This window comes from Chroicocephalus ridibundus, chromosome 7 (assembly GCF_963924245.1).
Source record: "Chroicocephalus ridibundus chromosome 7, bChrRid1.1, whole genome shotgun sequence".
Classification (NCBI taxonomy): Eukaryota; Metazoa; Chordata; class Aves; order Charadriiformes; family Laridae; genus Chroicocephalus; species Chroicocephalus ridibundus.
In genome coordinates this window covers 36,624,699-36,644,242 of record NC_086290.1, presented here as the reverse complement: position 1 = coordinate 36,644,242, position 19,544 = coordinate 36,624,699, and the positions used below count along the sequence as shown (strand labels likewise).

The 19,544-nt window shown below is 36.9% G+C and overlaps 1 protein-coding gene across 2 annotated transcripts in view; it reads left to right on the top strand.

Moving 5' to 3' along the window:
• GLS (glutaminase) overlaps positions 1 to 19,544 on the top strand; it is a 68,493-nt gene that overhangs the window by 30,492 nt on the left and 18,457 nt on the right. Inside the window, exons 8-15 of one of the 2 annotated variants that reach the window (XM_063340405.1) lie at positions 2,503 to 2,535; positions 2,806 to 2,864; positions 4,168 to 4,234; positions 4,783 to 4,833; positions 7,311 to 7,487; positions 8,612 to 8,743; positions 10,510 to 10,602; positions 11,426 to 14,693. In XM_063340405.1, coding sequence (XP_063196475.1) covers positions 2,503 to 2,535; positions 2,806 to 2,864; positions 4,168 to 4,234; positions 4,783 to 4,833; positions 7,311 to 7,487; positions 8,612 to 8,743; positions 10,510 to 10,602; positions 11,426 to 11,572 — 759 coding nt within the window. In that variant the 3' untranslated portion in view covers positions 11,573 to 14,693. Of the gene's footprint in view, positions 1 to 2,502; positions 2,536 to 2,805; positions 2,865 to 4,167; positions 4,235 to 4,782; positions 4,834 to 7,310; positions 7,488 to 8,611; positions 8,744 to 10,509; positions 10,603 to 11,425; positions 14,694 to 19,544 lie in introns of those variants that run through there. The other variant, XM_063340404.1, reaches the window with a different exon arrangement.

Below are 19,544 nucleotides of genomic sequence, written 5' to 3'. Positions count from 1 at the left end.
ATGTTGCAGTGCCCCCAAACTCCTAAGCTTATACAATCAAGCTAAAAATAAGAAGCACTTGTGCAAGAACAGAAGTTTTGTTGTCTCTTCTGTTTGTTTAAATTATTACGGAAAAATTGCTCAGTGTTCTTAATGTTAGGATTTTATATTTGCAATGGGGTTTTAATCACAGAATGTGTGTTGCCTCTGTGTCTCTTCAGCTTTTTAGGAGGAGCAGCAGCATACCTCTGTCAGCTGCTGAAAGAGGGAAACTAATATGTCGGGTTTTTTAGTCATCATCTTGTGTATGGAAGCAAAGTTTTCTGTTTTCCTTGCGTGTTATGTTAAATCCATACTGAGGTCTTGGTCATATGATTACTTAGGCAAATATTTTAGGTATATGAGCGCTCTAATTTCAGTAACGATGTTTTTGTGTTGCGATATAAAGTACCTCTACAAGTCTGTGGAACATCAAGGACTAAAAATGCATCGTCTGAGTTAGTATATGCAAGATTTCCTTCCTGAAATATGAGATTAGATGTAAATTTTAAAAAAAACCTTTTTTATAACAAGTTGATATGGAAAATTTTGCATTGAGTCTTTTTCCCATCAATTTTATATGCTGCTGGTAAAGCCAGGTTTTTGTTGAAGGGCTAGGAATTTTTTTCAACTGGGCAAAAAAAAAAAAGTATTATGTATTTACATTTTTGCGGAAAGCATGATCCCTTTCTCCCTCTTTCTTTTTTTAACAAAAGAACTTGTTTCGATTTATTATACATGTCTAACCATACAATTATCAATGCAGCATCCCATAACTAATGCTGACCCACTTTCCCAGAAAAAGATGTTCATTGTGCATTTGAAAGGTTGAAAAGGTTTTTGTGGTTTAAATGTTGTTACATATTTTACAGCATTAGGATCTATGGAATATTTTGACAACTGCAACAGTTCAATGAAGTTGGTAATTTCTTCTTTTAATTATTTTTCATTGAACAGATTTGGAGTTAAATTTTTAAGACTTGTGTTCTGGTATATTATACAGGAACATTTTGATGAAATGTATCATGACTTTTTTTTTTATCTTATTGCAAATTAGCTAGAGATTATTGCCTGTAAGAGTAAGGTTATTAGCCTTTAAGCATAACGTAACCACTGGCTCGTAATTTTGACAAAGCAGTGTGGTGTTCCTTTCAGCTAGTGATCGTACGTGTATGACGGCGCATCCTCTTGTAGATGAGCTGATGCATGGGCTTCAAAGAGTATCTGCAACACCCTAATCCACCTACAGAGTGGGAAATGAGACTGGCTTTACACGTTTCATTAAGTAAAATACTGGTCGATCTAAAGCTTCAGTTTTTTTCCACTTCCTTCCCCATTCCCATGCTAAACACAGTGCAGGTAGTGTCTTGAATTGTTCGAGATATGTTAAACAGAGTTTTGTTGTCTAAATGGAGTATCTTTAATACTAAAATTATTTATAAAATCATCTTCTCCAGATGCATTGTTTCCACTTGAGTATGCGATGCCATTGTTTTTTAAACTTCCTCAAAAAATTCTACTTGGCTACTTCAAAAAAAAATTAAAAACTCCCTCCAGTATACCATGCACTATTTTTTTTTTTTTTTCACTCCCGCCCCTTTTTCAATGCCTTGCTATAGGAATTTGTGGAAGGTCGCCTGTCAGAGACCTGTAAAGAATTAATACATCTTTAACTGGAAGCTACTAAATTTGAGAATGTTCATAAATAGGGGGGAAGCCCCAAATTAACACCCCTCCTCCTCCCCAAAACAACAAACCAGCCAACCCTAAGAATTAAGTTTCACTAGCATCCTTATTAAGTTGGATTTAGATTTTTTTCCTTACGTTGTTAGCACAATGATGTACTCTGTGATGTGAAATTCTGTTTTTCTAACTGTTTAATTTTAATAGGTAGGATATTAATCAGATATTAATCAAATCAGATATTTTTGATTAAGCGCAATTATTTTCATAGTAAGGGGTAACACTTTATTTTAAGTCTTCAATCTAAATTCTTAGTATGGGCGCTAGCCATGGAAATGTTTTTAACTTCAGTAGCCTGAACTTTCCTATGCTCAGCTCTGTCGGTAATATAAGAATGCCTTTGGGTTACTAATCTGTAAAAAAGTTAGTGTTTTCATTATAATTACCCTGATTGTAGTTACTTTTGTATTTTTTTGCTTTAACTACTACATTTACTTATGCTAAACACGTAAAGTTGAATAGAGAGCACTTAAAATAAAGCATACCTTTTTCAGTTTAAATTCATTTCCAACATACAGGTGTTTGATAAGACTCTTATAGGATTATTTAATTTAAATGATAATTAAAGATTTACTTACCTAACACGTTAATTTTTTCATTAATATACGAAATGATTGTAGTACCTTATTCTTAATTAGCCTCATAACTTAGTTATATGCATTAAAAAGCCTAATACTGTTAAGTGAACTAACGTCTTTCTTATGTTAACAATTTTTGTAAATTATTTTTTTTTTCTTGCAGCAAGGAGCAAATAACGCAGAAAAATTTGACTACGTAAGTTAATGTTACAACATTCCTTTTTTAACTAAATTCAGTGGTGAAAGTCTCAAGATAGTGAGGGAATTGCAAGTGAAACTTTAGTAATTTCAAATGTTTTGTCTTTTTATCTGTACTTGGTTGTTTAAACATTTAGTGATTTGGATTGCATTTGTAAAATTGTGTTACAAGATTTAGGGTAAGGCTGGATTGAAAGTTCATCAGGTATAACTTTAATGTCTGAAAATGTTAGCATGCTTTTCCCCCCTTCCTCTCTGTCTCTAACAGGTGATGCAATTCATGAATAAAATGGCTGGTAATGAGTATGTTGGATTCAGTAACGCTACGTAAGTAGTTTTTATTTATTTACTGAAGTTAGACGGAAACTGATAGTTGGCAGTTGCCACCTGATAGTTGGCATGTTGAGCTTGTGGCAAAGTTCAGTTACTTACATTGAAACCATCATTTCATCCCTAATATTAGAGGCTGTCTTTGGCTTAAAATTTACCAGAATCAAAGTTGTGCACGTCTCTGACATCAGTGTGGCTATATCTCACCTAAAAGTGTTGGTTACCTCTTTGAAACTTCATTATTCTGTCTTAGTGCTCTGGTGGGGCTTTAGCAGTGAGAGCTGTAAGTGCAACTTATCTTCCTGGCATTCATATTAAAAATTAAACTCTGCATGTTGATGGCTGCATATCGAATGTTTAGAAAGCATACTTTATACAATTGGGACTCTTTATGCTTTTTTATTTTGCATATTTAATTTTTTTTTCTAAAACAATTTCCCAAATCTTGAGAGCTCTTTGAGGCAGCACTGGGAAAATCATAAAGATTCCATATAGCAGGGTTGCTTCCAGGTTGGCACGCACGTGCAGAGGAGAGAAATGAGATAACTTGTGTTTCTCCTGAGCTTTGGTAATGTAAAAGCATTTACCATGGAAGGAAACAGACAGATGAGAATTACCTACCCTTGTGTACATACAGATTCCTCCATTAGGCTTCATCCTGAACTTAATCATCATGACAAACAGTGCAGCCATCAGTCTGGTCGCTCTTTGACCTGCAGCTTGATCATCAGATTCCTCCCTAGTTTGGTGGGTGTCGGCAGTGAATGACCCTTTTGCTACAGCTCCTTGGGGGATGTTTCGTTCCACTATGGCCTCTTCAGAAACTCTTGTTCCACTTGACACTGGAATAGGCTGCCCAGGGAGGTGGTGGAGTCACCATCCCTGAATGTGTTTAAGAGTCGTTTAGGTGTGGTATTAGGGGATATGGTGTAAGGGAGAACTTTGTAGAGTGGGGTTGGTGGTTAGACTCAATGATCCCAAGGGTCTTTTCCAACCTAAATGATTCTATGATTCTAAGAGTAGGATCTTATGCTGCTTTGCCTGATCTCCAAGTCAGCTTCTGTATGTGTAGGCAACAAGTACTGTGTGTGTTTGGGTGTCAAAGCTAATTCACTCCAGCTGGGTGTGCTGGGGTGAGCTTCTATGGACTTCTGTCCTATTAGTAGAATGTGCTTAGAAGTAATGTATCCTTTACATGCAGTTCTATTGAATTACATTATGCAATTCAGAAGTTCAGCGGTTTTTTGAAAGTTTGACGTGTTGTCTTGTCTCACTTTTATTTTTTTTTTATTATTTTAAGGTTCCAGTCTGAAAGAGAGAGTGGAGATAGAAACTTTGCAATCGGCTATTACTTGAAAGAAAAAAAGGTTGATCTCTCTTTTTATTGTAGTTCGAAGACTGTGTGATGGTGTTTTTTTCATAGTCTGTGAAGATTTTTAATTTCATGTACAGTATGGCTTAAATTGTTCTAATACTGTATATGTTTACATACTGTTACTCAAAAAGCTGTCATTTAAAGTGTGATACTTGTGTCATTCTAATAGAACACCTGTAATCTCTTTTCTGTATCGTAGCCATGATAAGGTGTTTTATTTGTTGTAAAACACATAATCTGTCCTGTACAGATGACTTTATAAAAATCCTAGATGCATTTTGCAGTTTACTGATTTAAAGATGTTGAAAGCTGTACTGAAAAGTATTTGAATACCTTGCTTATTGACCTTAGTGCGCTGTTATTGTTAAATGCCACATGACTTAATATTTCTACTTGTTACATGTAAATAAATACTTTTAAATCTGCCTGATGCTAAATATGCTGACGAGAATATAGCTTAATTTATGTCTCTCTAAAAATGATATTTAAAAAAAAAAATCGTAATTTTACTTAGACTCTTTTTTTTTTTTTTTCCCTTAGTGCTTTCCTGAAGGCACGGATATGGTTGCTATACTAGACTTCTATTTCCAGGTAACTGACTTGAAAATTGAGACTCATTATAGACTTAGAATTACTATTATAAGCAGTAGAAGCTGATCTGATCATAGATATGAAGGCTTTAATGGCTTATAGTTAAACTTGTCAGCTTCTGTTAAATTCTGTTTGGAAATGAATGATGTACGTTTGATGTATCCAGACTTGCTATTGTTAGGTGATGTGTCTTAGGTGTCTTTATTGCTAATGCAAATTAGCAATAGTCTTTAAAACACCTGTACTTAGAGCCTTAAAATGTCTTGTATTACTTCAGTGAGTTTGACAAAATATTTCTGCTTCTTTGGGTTGCTGCTCTTTATTGTACTGTGAAGTGCTTTAAATTCAGTGTGTGACTAAAATAGTATATGCATGCTCTATTGTAAGCTCAAGGGTAGTGCTATAAATGAAATAATATGAATATCTCCTCCTTTTTGTTTAATTCGATGCTTATGAGTAAAACAAAGAATCTAGTCATATATATTCTCCCCTCCCCCATTTTTTTTTCTTTTTTGTTTTCAGCAAGTTCCTTGCAACTGTCACAAAACGAGAACTTGGCAAGCGTGAGGTATTTCCTCAGTAAGGGCTTCCTAATGTTAAAACACTCACAACTCGTTCAGCTCTGCTGCATGTAGTTCTCGAGAGGCAGTTCAAGTTGAGTTACTTGATTCAGTCCATCTGGGGTGGTTTAAAAAGAAATCCAGAGTTTATTTCTCAAAATGAATCTGGTTTTGATTCGTGAGACTTGCTTTTACTTACGCAAATCATAAACAAGATTTTTTTAAATGCAAATTTTGTCTGAATTTTTGTACTGGGATTCGCCTGCTCTAATTTCTAAACTCAGTGACTGTGTATGAAGCAAGGTGTATGTGACTAGCCTTAGCTGACCTCTTGTTGAGTTGAAACTAGGTAGAAGTTAATAGCCTACTCTGAACTTCTGTTATTACAGAACAAAACTGATAATATATTTGAATTTACTTTTTAAACATACTTTTTAAATGTTTCCTATCCCACTGCCTCAAGTCCTGATACGCTTCTGACTGCGAAGCTATTCATAAGTTAAGAAATGACAAGCCTGACTTTTCTGATGTATTTTTAATTTGGCCCCGTTTTCATGCATTTTGATCTCTAATTTCATGACTGCTTGTCATTCTCCCCCCCCAACCCCCCTTGCAAAATCCCCTTTTCACTCCATACTCAGCAAAAGGGGAGCTCATACCCGAGCGGCAGTTCTGTTTTCTTTTCCTCTCACTGTACAACCCTTACTTCCCAACGCTCGGCTCAGATTCTACTCAGAAGGCTAGTTAGTTCTTTTCTTTGGGTTTTCTGTAATGCTCCGTCCTCCTTTGTGTAACCGGGAACTTCCTGAACAGGACTAAACTTATTTTCCTATTGTCTCTGTAAAGTGAGGATGGATTATTCTCCTTTTAGAGAACTGAGGTACAAAATGCAGGTGCTTAAGCTGAGAACCTAGAAACACTTTTTTCAAAGTAGGTGGTCTTATGTAATACTTCATATGTTTAAAACACAGTTGCCATTTTAGATGCGTCTCTGACAATCTCTTGATTTGCAACTCCAGTTGATTGGACTAGGATGTATTGAGTTTGGCACCCGGAAAATAAGAATTCCAGGTAGTAACTGCTCATGCAAACTTGGCTTAGGTAACTTCATGAAGTATCATGTAATGACTGTTTGGCAAAAAGCAAGAATACAAGCACTAGTCTGTTTACTTTTCAGAGTAGCATTTCAGGTTGAAACCAGCTTATCTTTTGGTTTCTGCAGAAATGAGGCAGCATCAGGTGATGGCATCACATCACATTTCCTGATGTGTCACCAAAGTATGTATAGTCTGTACTGAAGCAGGGATCCTGGGAGAAACTATCGTGTGGTCGTATCATTAATATATCAAAAAGCATATACGAGAGAAGGGTGAAATAAGGCTGCATCAGCAGGAAGTGCTGGCATTAAGACTTGCATGTGCTAGAGTTTGCAGCTTTAAAATATGCTTTGAGTAGATACGTGTGGTCTTCTAAAGCTTAAAAAAATCCCCACACAAAACATACTCAAATTGGGGAAAAAAAAAAAAAAACAAAAACAAAAACAAAACCAAACCCAAACCAGTCATTCTGTGGCTTTGCCATTTGAGCAGATGCAAAATACTGAGATTGGTTTCCAGACCTCTTCCTCTCAAAGGAACATAAGGGGGGTGGGGGGAGGAATCAAGTGAAGGCACTGACCCACGTAAAATACTATCCCAAACTATTCAGAGGGCTTACAAACACTGTTGCTGGGATTTTTATAGTAGGAAGATTGAGACCATATTAGTTGATGCTACTAGCATCACCTGTAACAAATGTTATGCTACAAGTTATTTTATGAAATGTTATTTCTATAGAGACAGATTGTTGATCCTGCTGTAGTTGGCTCTATTGTGCTAGAAGTATCTGTTCTTATAATCTCAATTTCTTTCTCATAAGCTTTGCTCGATAGAAGTAACATGTGAGTCAGCAAGTGTGATGGCAGCAACTCTGGCTAATGGTGGCTTTTGCCCGATCACTGGTGAGAGAGTACTGAGTCCTGAAGCAGTCCGGAATACCTTGAGTTTAATGCATTCCTGTGGCATGTATGACTTCTCAGGGCAGTTTGCCTTCCATGTAAGTAGTTTTCAGATATTTATTAGAGCTGACCAGGCAGATTAATCTGTGCTGTTGTTTTCCATGTTCCAGGGCTGGCTTGCTTCTGGGATAGGGGAGGGGGTGTAACCCGAATTGTTTAGAAATTGAAAATCTCACCTAGAATTCATGGCACGACTAGGAGACCTTCCCTTACAGCACTTACTGTTCTCTGCCACTTCCCGCTTGAGAATCCTTTTCATGTTGAAACATGAATACTGTCCTTCAAGAGAGGCTGTTCATGAGAGAAACAGGTTACAGATGTAACTGGAGACAGCATAACTGAAGAAATCCTGTTATATGGGAGTAAAGGATGGCAGAACGCCTTTGCAGACAGTTGGTTTTTCATCATTGGCTCAGGCTGTTTCATGAATTGTTCTCATGTGCTGTAAAAGTGGCTGTCACACGCAGCATACATACCGTGCTTCTATTTTCCCGCAGTTACGTTTCTTTTATGTAAGTATTTCAAGACATACTGCATCTTTTTTGTCTGCAGCATTTTGGTTTGAGTGTTTTTAGTTTTTCCTTATTGCATACGTGTAAAACTGATTGTGATACTTTGCGTGACCTAAAAGATACTGCTTACTGAGCTATGGGGATATGTGACGTGTTAATTCCTATTGGAAAAAAGGAATACCTCTATCCAGATTGTAAATAAGTAGATTATTGTTTGGCTTTATGGGCAGACTCTTCTGTTTTCTTCGTTTTTTGTTTTTTACCTTTTCCAGTAAGGTTTTTTTAATGTGTACAGCTTTGTACTACGCCCTTGTTGCAAACTGTTCATGACAGATACAATTGTGTACTACTGCTTACTCATACTTGCTTTTTTATAATAGATTTGTATTATCTTTTTCACTCTATTACTGACTCTCTGTGTTGCTGAGAGCAAATAAGTTGACAATCGCATACCTCGGATTGCCACAAACTGTGATTCTGGTTATTGTCTATCTAAAAAGAGATAAGTAATAATGCTTTCACAGCTTAAAGTACTTTCCAAAGCTACATTTTATAAAAGCTGCGTAATAATCTTAAGTAAAATGCTAGCGCATCGTGTTACAATAGTGAATAATATTTGCAGAGGACATAATTCTCTGATTATTTTATAGGTTGGTCTTCCTGCAAAATCTGGAGTTGCTGGTGGGATTCTTCTGGTTGTTCCTAACGTCATGGGCTTGATGTGCTGGTCACCTCCTTTGGACAAGATGGGCAACAGTGTTAAAGGAATTCACTTTTGTCATGTAAGCAGCACTGCCTTTAGTGTCTTGTCTTGGTTTTTTTTTTTTCTTTTTTCTTTTTTTCTCTTTTGCAGTTGATGTTTACTAAGCTTCAGTTAGTATAGCTGAGATCTAACTGAATTAAATAGTGATTAATTGCTCTTCCATACATAGCAAGATTCATCTGATCCAAGGGTGAATGGCCAATAAGGGATGTTTGCATTTTAGTAATAATTAACACTGTAATTCAGTGAGGATTTAGAAAACACAATGCCAAAAACACTGGAGAAATTTATCATGGAAAAGCTTTGAAAAGGAACACTTCATGAAGTAACAAAGGAGCTGGTCTTTCTGTATGCTGCATTAGAAGCTGTAGAGCTTTATTTATAGACTACTTGTTCTTCTCCAGTCATAAAGGAAACAATTTTCAAAACACTGGAAATGCAATTCTTTTTTCATTACAATAAAAGAAAAAAAGATTCCATGAAATATCCTGATATTTTTTTTAAACAGATTTTTGTGAATAATCTGACATAAAAAGGTCTTCATATGTCAGACCCTGTTGTTGGGGCAAGCTCTTCCTAGCTTTGTCTGTCGTGCTTCTGAAAGGGCTGTGGGCAGTCTGTTGATAGCAGCATTAGAAGCAGGAGAGATTGTGTAAAGTACATTGTAATGATTAATAAAGATGCTTTGTGGGAGAGGAGAATGTTAAAAAAAAAAAAAAAGTAATTAGAAATGGGGGGGGGAAAGAGTCTCAAAAAGGAGAATAGCAGGCTATCTAGAGCCCCATTGGAAATGTAAGATTATTGTTAATGCATTGGAAGTTGAAGGCATAACCAGGCTTTTTCTTGTTGGGTTTTTTGTTTGTGTTTTTGTTTTGTTGGTCGTGGGTGTTTTTGTGTGTGGTGTTTTGTTTTTTTTTTTTTAAAGTAGTGATAACAGTTAAGCTGTAGCGATACTAGTTTGGATGAACTTCAGTTCCTGGGGTGAAGACTTGTATGACTAGTCTTCACTTAGCTTATTGATAACAGCGTGGGTTTTACAGTGTGCAAGGGCTTAGGTCATGTGGATGAGCAGCAGTTAAAACTTCTCATACTTCTATTTATCTAACATCCGTACAGCTGTAAAGTAAGAGTACTAAGAAGCTACTAATTGTAGTTTAGGTGTTTTAAGATATTTCATATGAAATAGTCTTGTACTTGATAATTTAAATAAAACCATAGAACAGTAGGTAGGTGAAGGATTTACTGCATTTATTCTGTGTTGTAATGAGACATAAAAACTGGTAGATCATCATGGCATGCAAGTAATATGAGGTAATAGGCACTTTTAAAAATACAATGGCATAGCAAAGTTCTGTAACTATAACATTTCATATTGTAATTCAAAGTGAATTAAAATAAATTATGTCACACCTTTTCTTGTTTTATTCTTTTGATTGAATTTAAAAGTTTTTATTTACTAGACCGGCCCAGACTATTCTTTCTGTTCCTGAAGTGTTTAATAGAGCTGAAGCAGAAATACATTACAAGAGATATTTTGCAAATTGCTACCTGTTTTGTACTACTTCAAAAAGGAGTTTAAAGATATTATTAGAACTTAATCACATCATTGTGTTATGTTCCAAAGGCCTTACCGACATTGGCACTAAATTATTAAGTATGCTTCTCTGATGACTGGCTTAAGTTACTAGGGTACGATGTAAAACATAAGCGGTAGTATTATTACAGTCTCATACGCATTTGACTCTCATATACAAATAATAATGCGTGTTCTCTAAATATTTGCAGGATCTGGTTTCTTTGTGCAATTTCCATAACTACGATAATTTGAGACACTTTGCAAAAAAGCTTGATCCTCGCAGAGAAGGTGGTGATCAGCGGGTAAGTTAATATGTGTGTTTAGTGAGTATTGCTTGTAGTCATCAAGTTCTTCTCTAAATGCAAAACTGCTCAATGACATGTATTGCATCAAAGCTTTCAAATAAACTTGTTAGCTTACGTTATTAGTGGACACTTACCTGGGTGGATCACACTATCACAGGGTTTTGTATAGTCGAATTTCATATTGTAGCTCCATTTCATGCAGTTCATCTCCCTTGCTAGAGTAAATATATGGTATTTGATGAAAGTTGCAAGGAGTTTTACTGTTCTGGTTGCCTTTAATAAAGATTTGACCAGCTGGTGGGCTCAGCCTCTCTGTTCTGTGCTACAATGCATGAGACGTACGTTGAGCATTTTTTCACAGTGCAATCTCTGAGACCACACGACTTGCTGCGAGTTGCCCAGGCAGTGAATTCAGGTATTATATTGCTGTAGACAAGTGCCTGTTACTAAGGAAGCGGTATAAGCAATCTCTGGGAATGAACTGAATCCACTCCAGCTACATGTACGCAAGATAAAAGTCTGAGGGTGCTTGAGATAAGCAAAACCTCTTTGCTTTTATTAAGATTAATGTTTTAACTAAGGCATGAAGATTTCAATAGGAGAAGATACAGTAAAATGATTTTTAAAGTGCTTCTATTTGCATGTATACATCTGAAAAATACCCAATTTGGAATTTGAATTTTTTATAACTGGAAAAGCCAAAATAACAGTTTATGTGAGGAAGTGAAAAACTTGAGTCTGTTAGGATTGACTGCAAGTATAGATATTTTTTTTTTCTTCAAATACACTAATAAATAATGTATGTTGCTTGAACAACTAGCATTCCTTTGGACCAATGGACTATGAGAATCTCCAGCAAGAACTTGCTTTAAAAGAAACAGTATGGAAAAAAGTGTCACCTGAATCAAACGAGGACATCTCCAGAACCGTAGTGTATAGAATGGAAGGTCGGGGAGAGCAAAACTAAATGAATGGGTTCTAGCTTCATTAAATTCTTCATTTTACAAACCCTCAAGCATCTCTAGATTTAACTTTGATTTGAATATTGTTTGCCTGGTGTTTCATTTATATATACGTTTTGTGTAAATTCTGTATGCTATACCAAAAAGACTGTCACAAAGTTCAAGGGGGAGGGGAAAGCAAACAACAAAACCCCAAGCTGTTAACTGACTTTTATACTTACTTAAAACACGTTTACTTCAAAAAAAGAAAAAGGTAAATCTGAATGTTTTCAAAGATATACCACTTCTGTGTATATCTGTTTTTGTTTTATCTGAGAATTTTAAGTAAATTAACTTGAGAGCTAAGCAAGAACTTAGATGTGTCGTCTGATCAGGGTCAGCATGTAAAGACAGAAGAATTTTAACTAAAATATGAAGTAAAATGGTGTGAGCAAAATACGGCAAATTCATCAATTTCTAAATAATTCTGTACTAGGTGGAGATAGGTTCTGAGTCATGTTATTACTGTATCCTCTCTTTTTTTTTAATATAAGCTTTCAAATTGCTTCAAACAGAAATGGATCCTTTGGATATGCCATGCTAGTGAAGATTAGATATATTTTTTTCATCAGGCCTTTAATAATTATTAATGCTAACATTTAAATAAAAAGACCAAAAATGGCTGGGGAGGAGAGGGAGAAGGAGGGGGACGGGGGAGGCGGGGGGAGAACCTGCCTTGTCTGCAAGTTAACTAATTCAGCAGACGGATTTCTTACCAAACTATTTGGAGTGTCTTGCTAGCTGCTCGTAGTGCCAGCTGGTAGTTATGACTCAGAAGTCTGCCTTACTAATCATGCTGGCCCTCCACCCTCCAGAGGAATCTGAGCAATCTTGAGTTTAGAGAGGGAACCAACCAAGTAGGAAGCAGAAAATACGTTCAGGGTAAAGGAGGTAGGTAGATACTGTTAAAACCATTTACAATTAACTTATTTTTCAACGGCTAATGTGTGTGCGTGTTCATATATAAGACCAGAGGTTTCATTTACTTACACATTTTTTGAATTTTTTTAAGAAGTTGTCATTAATTGCTACTTATTTTGAAATGATAGTGAGATCGCCCCTCTGTCAGCTTGCTAAGAAACAGGATTTGCATTCTTCTGCAGGCAACCGCATGTGTTCATCTGCATAATTTGATAATTTTGAGTGTCTTGAGTAGAGTGCATCTTGAAGTGGTTTATGTAAGCTTCCAATAGGCTCAGTGGGCAACGCTGGGCAGAGGGCAGGCTTGTTAAATTCTCGATACTTGCAGATTAGATTCTTAATGATGCTAAAAATCTTAGAAAATTATTCTATTTTTATAAAGTTTTCCCCTTTAAAAGCTTGTAGATAAATTTGATATATCCCACCCCTGGTACACATCATGCAGAGACATGTTTATAAAACTGTTGAAAACTTGTCCAAGTAATGATAAATGGTAATAGCTGGGTGAGTATTTTAAGAGACAATGACAGATAATTCCTTAGTAACACCCCTACCCCTTCTCCCTGCCCCCTCCCCCAATGCCTCTCCTCTTAGTTTATCTCAAACTCCAAAATGCATTCGTATGCGAGTTTCGCATGAGCGGAGAGTTAGGTCTTTTCCTGCCCCTTTGTGTCCCATCTGGATGTTTGTTAGTTAGGGAAGATGCATAAAGCAAAGCTGATGTTCTCTGAGTAAGCAAGCTGTTCTTAATTACTCTGTTTAGGTATTGTTAGTTTTGCATAAACATTTGAAATAAGCTCTGACTAAACCGTGAATAATCTTCATCTCGCAGTGTATTGTAAAAGGATGGGCTTCCTGTCTTTGAAGCCTAGGATTAAAATGTTTAAGCAAAACAATACAGAACATCAGTTTTCAGTGAATTTGAAGTCCGACTGGGATGAAGAGGTAAATCTGTGGTGCAGATGGCAGTAATGAGTGTCAGTCATAAATTGCTGAATAATGGCAGTTTTATAATCTTATCACTGATGATAAGGTTAGGTTTGTCAGTGCTTACCTTTGAAAGTAAAGTAAAATAAATAAAGGCAAAATCTTGAATTATAAAACCATCTCACCCGTTTGAGGATTTTACAGTAAACTGGTAGTTACAGAGACATAACAAGTTTTCAAATCCTGCAAAACTACATGTCTTTACGTGAAATACCCTCGATTGCAAGAGGGGACATAATGTGCCTGTGCTGCTAATGAAAAGTTCTTACAGTGATGCCATGTTGTTGATTTAATTAAAAAAGGAAAATATATGATGCAGGATTTGCTTGATCTAATTCTACACACATTTTCTGATTTTTTTTTTTTTTAGTACCATTTGAAGCTAATTCTAAAAACGTGGTTGACGATGGAAAATTGTTCCATCTGTGTTTCAGCTAGAAAATAAAAAGCTTTATGGTGCTTATGTTTGTCAATTACATACAAAACTTACGGTAGAGGCAAGTCCTGCATGGGAAAATGTAAAATTAAGGAAAGTACTAGATCGTTAATATGCCTAATAAGAATATTTAGGGTACAGCTTACACAGTCCTTACTTTAGATAGATATATTACAGTTCTGTAATATATGCTTTTGAAGCCTGTCTCAGAATTTAAGCCAGCCTCTAGTTAGGAGGGGCCAGGAGGAGGTTCCTTTGGAAAAATTATTTTGTAACTCGCCTACGCTCAACATTTTCTTGTTCTGGCCTGCCGTGCCTGCCGATGGCTCTTGCTGAGGGCAGGGTACCCAGGCGGCGGGGACCATAGATCTGCCAGGAGGACTCACCCTTGCCTGCGTTGTGTTCGGTGAGCGCGTCTGAACGAACGCGTGGATAGAGGCTAGGCATTGGATGTTTCAAGTCTGCAACGGTTTTAGTGTTCACCTGTGCTACAGTAATAGCAATTCTTGATATTCAAGCATTTTAGCTGTTTGTTTGTTTTTCTTTGTCAGCATCATTAACATTTCATTAGAAATGTAAATGCTTTTTTAAATTTTATTTTAGCATTTGTGTTGTACTTTTTGGCTCAGTTGTTAAGTTACCTGTCTCGTGTTCCATTTCTCATTTGCATTGTATGTTATTTATGTATCTTGATTTCCAGCATGCTTATTTTTGTATTGTTTAATAAATTTATTTTAAGCTGATTTTTATTGTATTTTTTTTCTCTCAATGGAGAACAGATTTGTTTCAAATATATTTTTGAGACTGAAGTGAGATAGTGAGCACTCAGTTCTAAAAAAGATAAATTTCTGAAACAGTAGGTGGAATAAGCAGATTCAGTTAAACCAGTCTTTGAAAGCCTTCCTAAGATTTCTTAAACATTTTGTACAATGATCTGATTATTTTTCTCTTTGAACTGTTATCTTAGAAAGTTGAAAGCAAAAATCAAAGTAGCAAAACTTTCTCACAGTGACTTCTCTAATAAAAAATGTCATGGCGCAGTAGGTTATTAACGTCACTGTGTACTTGTGTGGTTTTGAAGATACGAATTCAGTCACTTGGGAAATATGTGGTTAATGCTAGCAGTGCCAGGGTAGTAACTGTTGGTCCTGAGCATTATGAAGTGGAAAATACAGCTTGTAATAAATTTTGCCCAGCAAGGAAGGCGGTCCAAACCCCACATCTGTGTATTAGCAGCAGCGGGGTCTGAACAACAGTTAGTTGAATCTGGGTTCCTGGCAAAGCACTTGCCCTTTGTCACAGGCTTACTTTTTTCCCCCCTGAAAATTTATTTGAGATACTAAATAGTAGATGTATTTGTAATGTGATGATTCTGAGACAAGACTTTGTCACTAGAGACATACCCATACAGCGGATGGCTGTAATTATGCATTTCGCTTTTCTGTAGGTTGATTTATAAACTGCAGTTACTTGTACTATGTTTTTAAAATTATCTGTATGTTCATTATGCGTATCACGTATCAAAAGAATTTATTCTCTAAAAGCCATAAAGATGAGGAAGGGTAGAAGAGGAGTAGATACAAAGAGAGAACCATGGGCGATTTACTGTAGCATTACTTTGGCTCTTTTATTTTGGTTTTCATTTTGCATTTATGTCAGAAGACCAGTGGGGGTGGGTAGATGAACGAAAAGGCAATGGAGTCAGAAGCGGGTCGGGGGGAGGCGGGGGGCGGGGGATAGAGTATGGTGTTTTTTCTTTGTTCTTATTTCTCTTGGTCTTGATTCATACATGTCATTGATGCACAGTAGTTAGCTATGAGCAAAGTAGTTAATTAGAAGCTTCATGATTTATATATAATGTTTTAGTATCCTGAACACTGTTTGTAGAGTTTTACTGTTTCTTGGTTTTTTGTGGTGTTTTTTTTTTTTTTTTCTTCCTTAAGCTTTGTTTCAATACTTCTGTAGTTTTCTGGTGGGAGTACAGAAGCAGTTATTCCAGTGAAAGAAGAATAGGCTTTTTTCAGCTGAGTTCTTACTGGGATGACTAAATGCACCTAATAATTTATCTTCAATGCAGAGTCTCTTCCAGGACTTTGAATGTCTCAAAGTCTATAGTAGTTGCAGGGGTGGCAAGAGGCTTTAAATCAGGTAGAAATCTAACTAAAGCTTAATTATTTTTTTTTATTGTGTTAGTACCTTGTCTGTTGTTCTTGTCCTGTCTAGAAAACGCATGACTTAAGTAGCGTGGGTAATGACATGCTTGTAAAGGATGGGTCGTGCACCATCCCATTTTCCTTTAGGAATTTATGTCCTGGTGTGTTGAATGGTTTGTTGCAGTCTAAATAATTAAACTACCTACTTTGAATCAAGTATGTCTTCTAACTTAGCATTTGTTCCTTCTAGAGAATATTGTATGCAAAATAGAAATGCTCTGTTTCCTTTTGGTTTTCATGCAAGTAGAAGTTAATTTTATTACTGGCGTCTACCGCTGCTTTATGCAGGCGTTTGATACCACTTGAACACTGAGCTTTTACAAGTTTTTGCAAGGCTTAAGAGTGGCACAGCTCTGCACATAGTGCAGTTACTTCTGAAAATGCACATGCATTTCTTCTGCGTGTAGCTGGCCTTACAAAATGGTTACATCTGAAGCTGCAGTTTAACGAAATAAAGCCCTACGGTAGAGTTTAGGCTGGCAGAAGCGTGGTGGCGGCAAGGTATTTCTTTTGCACCAGTTTAAATAGTTTAATTTAGGTGAGGAAGCTGAGGTGGACGCATGACCTATAGTAAGGGTGTTAGAGTTAACTGGACCCTGCAAATTTTTAAAAAGCGAAAGACAGGCACGTTTACATATTGGGATAACCATAGAGTCTTTGGCATCTCAGCACTAAGGCTGATGAGGAAACAGGATTAAAGGAAGGACAAGGGGAAAAGGAAAGAACTTTAGAACGCTTTTCTGCATTCAGTAATGTTCCAGCCAGCCATACTTTCATGTATTTCATTTATGCAGCGGGCATGCGGGGGAGCATCTGTTCTAAGGTAATGTTTCCAGTTTTACCTGCTGCTCTGCTCTGATTTTGATCTAGCTGGCACATAGCCGGTGCCTTCTGAAGTGTTGTCCGCGTACCTTCCTGATACCAGTTATGTTTGCAAAAGGCAAAAGCTGTCTTCTGCATATCTTTTCTCCCGATTTCCTCTGACACTTTTACCTGATCAGTTACAGCAGATCATCTCTGGTTAAATAGCAGTATTTTGTGAATTATGGACAGTTCGTAAGGCTTCTCCAGTTAGAGATCAGTGTACATTAATTATTATTTGGTCGGACTTAGAATAAGGCCTGACTTCCCCCACACACACACTCACACCCCACCCCCCGTATTTGCACTTCTGTTAATTTGTTTGGCATCATGATTTTTCAGTGAAATTGCTTGAATTTGATTCTTATTTTTACATTGTTGAGTATTCTGGAAACTTGAAGTAATTGTTTTGATAATACAGCCAACAAATATATGTTACTGTCTTTGGAAGGTTCTTCAATAGCTAAGTGCTATTGTTAAGTAGGCTTTTCATTTGAGTTGCCAAGCAGCTGGTGTACAGGATTTGTTATTCCAGAATTGTTGTGCACACTGTAAATTGGGAATTTATCTTCGTACTGTATCTTAAATCATGTCAACTTTGCATAGCTGGGTGAGATCATCATAACCCATTTGTATGAAGTGCAGGAGATTCTAGTGACTGTGAGCAACCTAAGACTGAAACCATAAGGTCCCAGAGCTTGGAAGGGATCTCTGGAGACCATCTAGTCCAACCTCCTGCCCAAAGCAGGATCTAACATCAGTTAGACCATCAAAGCAGGATCTAACATCAGTTAGACCATCAAAGCAGGATCTAACATCAGTTAGACCATCAAAGCAGGATCTAACATCAGTTAGACCATCAAAGCAGGATCTAACATCAGTTAGACCATGTTGCTTGGGTACTTTGCTGGTCAAGTGTTGAAAAATTCCAGGAATGTGGGTACTGTAACCTCACTGGGTAACCTGTCCCAGTGCTTTACCACTTCATCATGAAGAATTTTTTCCTAACTTTCAGTGGAAATTTTCCCTCTCTGCAGCTTGTGATGGTGACTCCTGTCTTATCACTGTACATGATGACCTTTCCATCATGGGGAAATTTGTTGGCCTTCAGGAGTTCTAGAAGTGGTGTAGTCATCAAATGGCTTTCGATCATCAGTAACATTTTCATCTCCTGCTGCATTTTCTTGCTGGATTCTAGTGAATTTTTAAAATTGTATCGCTGAAAATAACTTATGGATTTTAAAACTCTGCATTCCCTTTATTTTTCTATTAAGGCTAACAGGCTAAATGCAAATGTGGATGTATGTTATTTGCCGAGGGACAGCGTGTTACTACTAGGACCCCTTGTGATCAGAGCAGTTGTTATCAAAACAATGAACTGAGAACACAAGTGGAGTGATAGGAAGAGATAATATTGCTTGCTTCCTGTTGATGTCATTCACTAGTCCAGCTTTTTCCTTGAGGCAGGCAACTTTATTGTTTGTTCAGGAATTACTCATTCAATACCAATTTTTTTTGGAGTGGTAGATCTGGTTTTGGTTATATCTGTAGCTTTGGCTTTCTGCATGGTAAGTGCATTTCACACTTCATTTAAAGGACTTGTCTTTTAAACTTCTCCAACCCGTAATTGTTTCAAGACAACTAATTAAAATGTAATCCTGGGCAGAGAATAAACTGTTCTGATCAAATGTGTCTTAAAAAAAGACAATAAAACCCACCCGTGCCATTGCAGAAAAGGATTAAGAATTATGGTTGAGGAAATGGAGAAGCAGTCATAGGAGAAGAGGCTAAAATGGCTGAGGACATTTTGCCCCATATATCAAAGGCTGATGGGGAATAATATGACTGTTCCCAGGGTTTGGAGATAAAACCACGGAGGCAGAAGATCTGTTTAAGCTAATAAATATTTCTGATGGAAGAAAAGCGAGTACTGAATAAATAGTTTAAAAATTAGAAGAAGGTTTCTAGAAACTTGTTCCTAATAGTTTAGAAACAATGATTCCAACAAGAGTAGAGTGCAAATTTCTGGTAAGGTTCCATCTGTTCTGCTTTCAGCCTGTAGGGTGTAGTCTGTCTTTTGCTTGTAAAGTTTCGCTAAGTATTTTTTGAGAACACACTCCTTTATTTTGGATGGGGCTTTGAGCAACCTGGTCTAGCAGAAGGTGTCCCTGCCCATGGCTGGGGGGTTGGAGCTAGATGATCTTTAAGGTCCCTTCCAACTCTAACCATTCTATGATTTTGGGAATAATTCCTGCTCTGAGTCCTGTAGTTAAGAGTAGGCTGTTGTCCATACATTGCGAAGTACCTACAACCCAGGAAGCGGGAGCATTACTCGGTTGTGTGGATATCAGTCATCAATAGGTCCTTGAAAGGGCAGACATTCTTTTGTCCTGTCTGCTTAATACAGCTAGCGTCACTAAAGCATCCATCAGCATTCCGCTTTATTCGTGTGACTATCGTTGATCCCAGTCCTTTGGTCCCAAATCTTGCAGTGTTAGTAATGTCTGTATCCACTACTTC